Source organism: Limulus polyphemus, unplaced genomic scaffold (assembly GCF_000517525.1).
Source record: "Limulus polyphemus unplaced genomic scaffold, Limulus_polyphemus-2.1.2 Scaffold449, whole genome shotgun sequence".
Taxonomy (NCBI): Eukaryota; Metazoa; Arthropoda; class Merostomata; order Xiphosura; family Limulidae; genus Limulus; species Limulus polyphemus.
The window spans coordinates 71,594-80,166 of NW_013666059.1; the positions used below are offsets into that span (position 1 = coordinate 71,594).

The 8,573-nt window shown below is 35.3% G+C and overlaps 1 protein-coding gene across 1 annotated transcript in view; it reads left to right on the forward strand.

Annotated features, from left to right (window-relative positions):
- LOC106458344 (calcitonin gene-related peptide type 1 receptor-like) overlaps positions 1–3,708 on the forward strand; it is a 71,083-nt gene extending 67,375 nt beyond the window's left edge. Inside the window, exons 8-9 of the mRNA XM_013917851.1 lie at positions 2,326–2,424; positions 3,631–3,708. Coding sequence (XP_013773305.1) covers positions 2,326–2,424; positions 3,631–3,708 — 177 coding nt within the window. The remainder of the gene's footprint in view (positions 1–2,325; positions 2,425–3,630) is intronic.
- The last annotated feature ends 4,865 nt before the right edge of the window (positions 3,709–8,573 follow it).

The following is an 8,573-nucleotide window of genomic DNA, read 5'->3' on the forward strand; positions in this document are numbered from 1 at the left end:
ACTGTGTAACATGATTTCATACAGTTAGCTACAGGTTCCACTGTATCATATGATTTTCATACAGTTAGCTACAGGTTCCACTGTATCAGCTGATATCCATGCAGTTAGCTACAGGTTCCACTGTATCATATGATTTTCATGTAACTGGATGTAGGTTAAAGTGTGTAGGAGGTACCTGTAGGTACAATTGGAGATAATGGAGGAGTTTGATCCCCTGGGGCCTCTGTGAAACATGAAGGGGCCTTTTAACCAAGGCGGAATGATTTTTTTCATGTGCACCAGCATCGAGGCAATGTGCGGGTGTCCAGTTTTTTTTATTAGGGGGGTGGTGGTATTTTTAGACCATCGACCCTATTGGATCACTAGACCGCTTTGCAATGCTACCAGTTGGTTACTTGAGATTTCGGCCTATCGACTGCCAGGGTCATTAAGGCCGTCAACGTGTTGAGACTCCTCACCATTACTGAGGATGTGCGCGGCTGGAATAATGAAGTGCGCGGCATTTGATTGGTTGTTCTGCGGTCACGCAGCTAGGAGGAAACACTGCATTTAACCCTGCAGTGGAACGTGAATATTTTACGCTAATTCGTGTGTTTTTTGTGGTTGATTCCCACTAATATTCATAAAGTTAGGTGTGAATTCCTTGGAACATCTTTAATATAATGTCTGGAGATTATGCTAAATGTTGTTTATCTTCTTTGTCAGAAATTTAAATGTATTGTCATAGATGTTCAGTAATCTAAAAGATTGTAATAAGTGTAGTTAGCTAGAAGTATCAAGACGCCACGAGATCGTCGGGAGGACACTCGTGTGATGTGTTTGGAAGTTCTGCTTGTTTTATAATTTTTTATTTTGATTTCAGTTCGTCTGTTATCCTGAATCTGAGATGTTCTGAACATTGGTTCACAACATCGGAGATGTAGCAGTAACTGAGGTTGTTGACCATTGAACTAAACAATGATCAACTTGGTTTATTTTCTAATGATTACAAATAATTTTGAAGCTTTAAATATATATGTATATATATAATTAAAAGTTGTGTAAAAGACAAGGGTTTTGTATGGAAGTATTTTTTTAAAACCACCTAAGTTTTTTTTTTTCCAAAACTAGATATGTAACATTGTCGTCAACAATAAGTTAAAACTGGAAAATACTAAATATGTAACATTGTCGTCAACAATAAGTTAAAACTGGAAAATACTAAATATGTAACATTGCCGTCAACAGTAAGTTAAAACTGGAAAATATATTGTATTTGCCCACTTTTAGCAGTTTTTTAATACACGTACAAGCGAAATAACCGTGGTGGGCAGAGCACAGATAGCCCTTTGTGTAGCTTTGTGCTAAATTACAAACAATAATAACTACTTGGAGCGAATTTTAATGAACTGGAAAAAGTATATTACAACAGAAAAAATAATTTAATCAACAGTGGCTCAACGGAAAGTTTGACGACTTATAAGGCTAAGATTTGCCATTTGATTCCCACGATGGACATTGCGCTACAGTTTCTCTGTCTCCACATTATATTTATTTTCATCTTAAAACCTTTAACTAAATTTAATAACAATTTGATTTGCTTATTGCTAGAGGATAGATTATCTTTGTCCCAAAAATAAATATTTTGCTATGTAATTCATTCACTGTCACTGGCACACATGCGTCACCCTCTCGAGCACTTTAGTCACATGTGAGTTTGGAGTTTTCCACCACCATGAAGAAAGGGTATTCCCTTTCAAACTTCCCAAAGTTCACCAGCTTCGAGTTTCAGGTAATAATGAAATATTAAAACTTGTCTTTTTTATTGTATGTCTTAAAACAAACCTGACATTGGGAGAGTTGTTGAAAGAGTTAAGTTATCTTAACCCCTCTACGATGGGTAAAATGTTGCCGGAGCACCGCTAAAGGCACCTGAACTTGAAGTTCAGTTCTAACACTTCAAAAACTAAAAATATGTATGTAAAAATATGTTATTTATACTTAGTTTACACCCGAAATTAAGTATATTTCATAATCAAACTCTCAGAGTGTAAGAGAAAAGCTCTGTGTCTTTGTGATTAAAGTATTTTATTACAATCCCTACTTTAGGTTAATTCAAATATCTTGAAATTTTCTTGTACCAATATTATTTCCCTTCGGTGGCTCAGCGATAACTCTGATAACTTATAAAGCTAAAAATGGAGTTTCGATATCCGCGGGGGCGCAGCACAGATAGCCCATTATGCGGCTTCGTGTTAAACAGTAAACAAAACCCAGTCATTTGGTCTCCAGTTCTACACGAGAAGTACCTGTTAATTAATTAATTTACTGTAAGATGGTTTCCAGAAAAACCTGAAACCAGTGATAACAACTACTGGTACTGGTGCTAGAAGAGCTGTTGGAGCTGAGAAGTTATTGAGGCTTGATATACAGCAGAGGATAATGGTAAGTGCTAAATTTTATAGCGCCGGAGCCCTGCCAAAATTTGTGAGATGCGTGACGATAAAGATCTCATATTCAAAACCTAATTTCCATTTTTGTGAGTCAGTCTTAAGTAAATAAAATATACGCAGCACTAATTATCTGAGATTGCCTACATTAGTAATATATTGAATACGCATATATTACAGAGAGAAAACACGCAACTCAACATCCTTTTATTTAAGCAGCAAGGACAAAACTAGGTACCATACACACAATACTTATATATTCCTTCCACTTTAGTTTCAGCACAAAAGTATGAAAATAGTATTAACAACTTTGACTTGTTTGTACATTAATGTAAATAATAAGCTTTTTGAAAATATGTAAGTTTTAAATACACTGTATAATTGTAAAATGTATTTTATTAAGTGTTTTAATGCCATATTCGTGTGTCTTAATAACCTCATGACGAAACATTTTACCATTTTAATGCTCTAACTAAACCTAACAATCGCTCTTGAGCCGGAGTGGTCACACGGTGCCTGACACCAGCTCCTGAGGGAGAGTGACAGCATGTGTGTGCTGGGTGCTATGAGAGATTTCTATCATTGGACACAGGGTTTGGTGCTGGAATATTTATTGTAACATATTAATCCGGAAATACGTTTTATATTAAGCCTGCACAGTTGTTTGTTATTTAACGATTAACACTAAAAGTTTCACTTGTATTGGAGCATGCATTTCCATTACTAAAATGACGTTACTGAAATTAACTATAGTTTTACAACATGGTTAATAACTCTTCTGTTGCTGTAGCTTATTTTAACTGATCTTACTGGTGGCAAGGCTTCTATTAACTTATAAGGATCCAATGTTAACCTGGGATTCTTATATTTGTTGTTTTAGCATGTCAGTGAATAATCCCATTGGTCTTAATTGAACGTGAGTCCTGTAGTATTTTATCTTGTATTAAATCATGTTAACAATGATTCTCGCTGTATTGTAGCTTGTATTAAAACATATCAGTAATGATTCATCTTGGTTCATTAGCTTCTATTATAAAATGTCATCAATTATCCAAACAGTATTGTTGCTTGTAATAAAACATGTAAACACCGATTCCTCTTGATTTATTAGCTTCTGCCATAACGTTTCAACAATGAACTCGGTGGTATTATTTTATCTTGCATTAAAACAAATAAATAATGATTCCTCTTTATTCCTTAGCTTCTAGAATATTTCAACAATGATCCTCGCAGTATTGTAGTTTGTACAAAAACATATCAACAGGCACAAAATTTGTGATACAAAATCACGTTAACTGTAAATGTTTTTTGTGTTTTTTTTAACATTTCTCTTAATTCATCCCTTACAGATTCAAAGTGAAAAGTGTGTGAAAACAGCATTTCAGATCTATCTTTTGTCTCTCACAAGTGACTGCCCAAGAGGCCTTTCGAACAATACCAACAAATCCAACTTTTGAGAAGGTTAAAAGAAGCTTTGTGTTTTAGTACTAAATGTGAATTGTCTGAATGTTAACCTTTTTAAAAAACTGATATTGTTCGCTTTATTGCATTATCAGCAAGATTCTATTTATTCAAAATATTCCTGAAACAAATAATCATAAACAAAACAAAATTAATAAGAAAAACGCTTTGTAAGAACGTTTTAAAGAGAATGTGCCTGTCTGGTCTGGATTGGTATTTGGTCGATATTTTCTCGACCTGGGAGGGGAGATACAATTCGACCTCTTCCTCCCTCCTTTGCTATTTCCATTTTATTTACAAATGCTATGTGAGCATTCAACAAGTCAGAACAAAAACACTAACATCTGAACACCGATTTTAACTTCCCTCTTTGTGACCATGTCCATGAATGTTGTACTTATAACATTTAGTGCTATTCGCCACTTCACTTAATTTGATTACCTTATAGTCCACAGATAGTTTGCCACCAGGTTAAGGTATCAAACGCATATTTCACATAGATACCCAAAATCCAAAATCTAGGTGAAGTGTAACATTTAGTATTAGGTGGACTGTTAATTGTTTGAATAATCCTGGGTAGATTTGTTTTATATTTTAAGCTATAACTGTGTTCATGAATTGTTGTGAAATGTTTTTTTAGCTATGATGAGCAGAAGTTCTGTAATGTCTTGGTGTTTTTGAGGCTTTTGATATTCACTAATAAATTACTGTCACAGCTTCTATGACGGGATTGTTTTCTCTATTTGTATGCAAGTTAACTAGTGTTTTAGATATATGCGAGTTATTTGTATCCGGTTTTGCGTTCGTTTGTATTTTTGTGATTTCTTTCTCTTGTGGCTGTGTTCCTTTGTTTGTTTGAGTAGCTCATTTCTTTACTTGGCTGCTGCATATGTGTATGTGGATATTGATTGTGTGGTTGGTGCGGGTAGTAACTGTATTGATTGTTCTGTTTCTTTGAAGTTAAGCACAAAGCTACACAATCTGTTTCTAGCGTTGTAAGTCCGCAGACATAGCGCTGTGCCACTGGGGGGCCTGGTTGTTCTGACTGTTGTATGTTTGTTTCTGTGTTGAGTTTGTTATTTTGTATACTATATATTCGTGTTTTGACATCCTTTGTAATTGGCTATGTGCTGTTGCTTATAGTTGCAACAGTATGGTTTGTCGCATTCTCTAGGACATGTTGAGTTGTGATGTACTCCACCACATCCCACACATCAATAGAGCGATTTGAAAGCTGCTGCCACATTTTCATACCGTTGACAATTAACACACTGTGTAACGACAACAGCAGATGTTTTTAACTGCTCTACTACAAATCTTTAATGTCAAAGAGTTTGTTTGTTTGCTTGTTTAATTGTGCACAAAGATGCACAAGGGCTATCTGTGCTCTGCCCACCACGGGTATCGAAACCCGGTTTCTAGCATTGTAAGTCCGCAGACATACCGCTGTGCCACTTGGGGGTATGTCAAAGAGTAATTCCATTTGATATTAAATTTTGAACATCCTGTGTTTCATCTGTGTATTCTTTAATCATGTTTGTGTATGTTTCTGTTTTCTTGGAAATAATGCGATTTACTTTGGTATGTTTAATGTTGTTCTGTGTAAGTTCTTCTGTTTATTCAATGCCAATACTTTAATGCACGCCTTGTTTCCTTTGGCTTGTTTCCAGGTGAATATGTAGAGTGTGTCCAGGTTGAAAGGCATCCTGGGGTTACTGTTTAAGGAGACTGTTTAAATCAATCAGCTTTGTCCCTTTTACTAATACTTCGCCTTTACCAAGACGTTTTATTGCGGAAATTTGTACGTTAGGTTTACAACGTTTGACTTCCTCTGCCATTTGAGGCTCTTGAGCCACTTTCTATGATGATGGAGTTTTGGGGTGGCTGTGAGTGTTTTAAGTTTCTTATTTCTCGTGACTGTGTGTTTATGTTTTGTGTACTTTTACTTGATGATGGCTTTCGTTTTATCTTTGGTGTGACGAGTGTAAAGGGTGAGCTTGTTTGGTGAGATGGGGATTCGAACCCGTGACCCGCAGATTGTGAGTTGAGCACCCTAACCACCTGATCATGCCAAGCCCCAAAGACCAATCCAACGCTGTAGACAAAGTGTGTGCTGGTAACTCTTTGTTTTGCTTTGCACAAAGATAATGACATTTAATCTTGAGGAACACTACATAAATTATGTTTGTTAGTTTGTTTTAAAGAAAAGCCGCACTAACTATCTGTTGTGTCCATCACGGGAAGTCAAACCCCGGATTTTATCGTTGTGAGTCCGTAAGCTCATAAACTTACCGCTGTCCCACCTGGTAGACCATTTGAAAGTAATATTACAGCATTAATTCAAGTCGGACCGGGCGTAGCCTAGATCTTAATGTGACGAACTGTGAATTCAAAGGTCTGTGGTTCACCTTCTCATGCTGCAAGATCCCGCTTCACACTTTGTGGCCGTACGTACGTACGTTATACGAGTGACGGTAAAACCTCACTATTCAATTAGATTATATCCTAAGAACCGGCAGTTGCTACTGCTGATTGCTTGTCTTCCCTCTAGTATATAGTTTCAAAATTAGGCCCTAATTGTCGTCATCCCGCAAAGTTCAGAAGACACGACGACGTCACAGATAAAACTTTTCCGACATATTTACTAATGTAGCGCCATCTGTTGAATAGTACTACAAACACAAATCCTTTAAAAAATTCACACTTTGGGTATTCAAGATTAGACATTTAGAAAAATAACTACGGTATGTGCAACAACCATTTCTGTCTCACAGAATATAATTTTAAATAAAAGTGTTCTCCTCACAACAAGAACACGATTTTCACTAGGACTGTACGTGAGGGTTTGATTATATTTTCATTGATGTAATTTGAAAATATAGTACTAACAATGGAGTTCTTAAACAAACATTACAGTTTATATCAGCACAATCTGAACACTTTTCCCGCACAGTACTTCCCAGAAAAATCATTTTTAGAAAATGTTCACATTTTCTCCTTTTTTTTTTTTTCAATGAGATATGAATACTACGACTAGTAATTACTAGCATAAATAGCCGTGGTGTTTCTGCTAGTTATATTAACCTGAAAAAAATGCTATTTAATGTATTCACACACTCTTATTTCACCTATTTTCAAAGTTCAGTCTTATTCACGAAAGAATTAATATAACTTTTAACCCTCAAATAACCGACTTGTTTTTATACTACTCGGTATCAACTGGGTCCACATGATTTGTGAAATTATGTGATTTTAATATTTTTACTTGTTGCAAAACTCAACACAAGTGTAAACATTGTGTAAAGTTGTTGATTATTTTCTGTAAAATACGAAGGTGGTACTAGTGGTAATTAATGAGATTAATTGCAGTCTTCATAATATTTCTGCATACAATTTTATGTTTGACCACTAACTTATTAGGAACCCTGTAACCAAAAATGTCATGGACTCACAAGCACATTCGTGCAAAAATAGTTTAGAAGAACGAAAATGAAAATCCGATGGATCCTTGTTCCTGTTTAAGCGTGAAGCTACACAATGGGCTTTATGTGTTCTGCCCACCACAAGTATCGAAACCAGATTTTTAGCGTTATATAAGCCATCAGACTTACTGCCTAGCCACCTGGGGGTCAATATTGGAATTAATCATTTGATGTAGTATGAAACATATAAAATGTTATAAATAGTTCCATTTCTAAGAATATTGTATCCTATTAGTATACAATTTTATAAGTCTCTCGGTGGGTCAGTGGCCAGTTTACAGACTTATGACACTAAAATCTAGGGTTCGATTCCAAACTAGGCGGACACAGCACAAAAAGAAACCAGTTGTATAACGTACTCAATAATTTACTAAGGAGTAATGGTTGATATTTTACATTGATTATAACATCCTCAATAATTTAGTAAGGAGTAATGGTTGATATTTTACATTGATTATAACGTACTAAATAATTTAGTAAGGAGTAATGGTTGATATTTTACATTTATTATAACGTACTCCATAATTTAGTAAGGAGTAGTGCTTGATAAAATATTTAATGCGTTAATAACGGACAAATTATACTTCACCTAACTTATCTATTAATTTCAAATGAACTATTGTTTGAAATATATCAATGTTTCTATGATATTAATATCGAAGCTTTCAGTAAAACACAACACTACTTTAACACGTGATACAGTTTGCTTTTTATTATATCTGATATATTATATGTTTACATTTGTTTAACTGATTTTCAAAACCTTTGGTGTCTGACACCCTTTCGCTAAGCCTAAACTATAACATGTAAACTACTCCTCGTGTTTCCTCCTCGGACTGGCGTGTTTATGGAATAAAGAAATTAACCTTTTGGATATATTTACTATTTGTTTCAAAATACTTATATAATTTGTAAGTGTTGTATATTGATCGTGATGCGTTTTTTGCTAAATTACAGCACTCTCTACACCACTTGAGTTAACTCTTTGTTTCTCCACAGGGCTATTGAGTATATTGTCGCGTCAGCGAGGTCACGTGACTAGTATTACGCCACTCCTTCTCTCGAACCTTCGGGAATTATCTGGAGATTACTAGATTAGTGGTAGTCTGGTATATATATAAGATGGTCACAACGTGACGGGACAGTGTGTGTAGGTAATGAGTAATTGAACTGCAGTCAGAGAGAGACGTGTTGTTGAAGT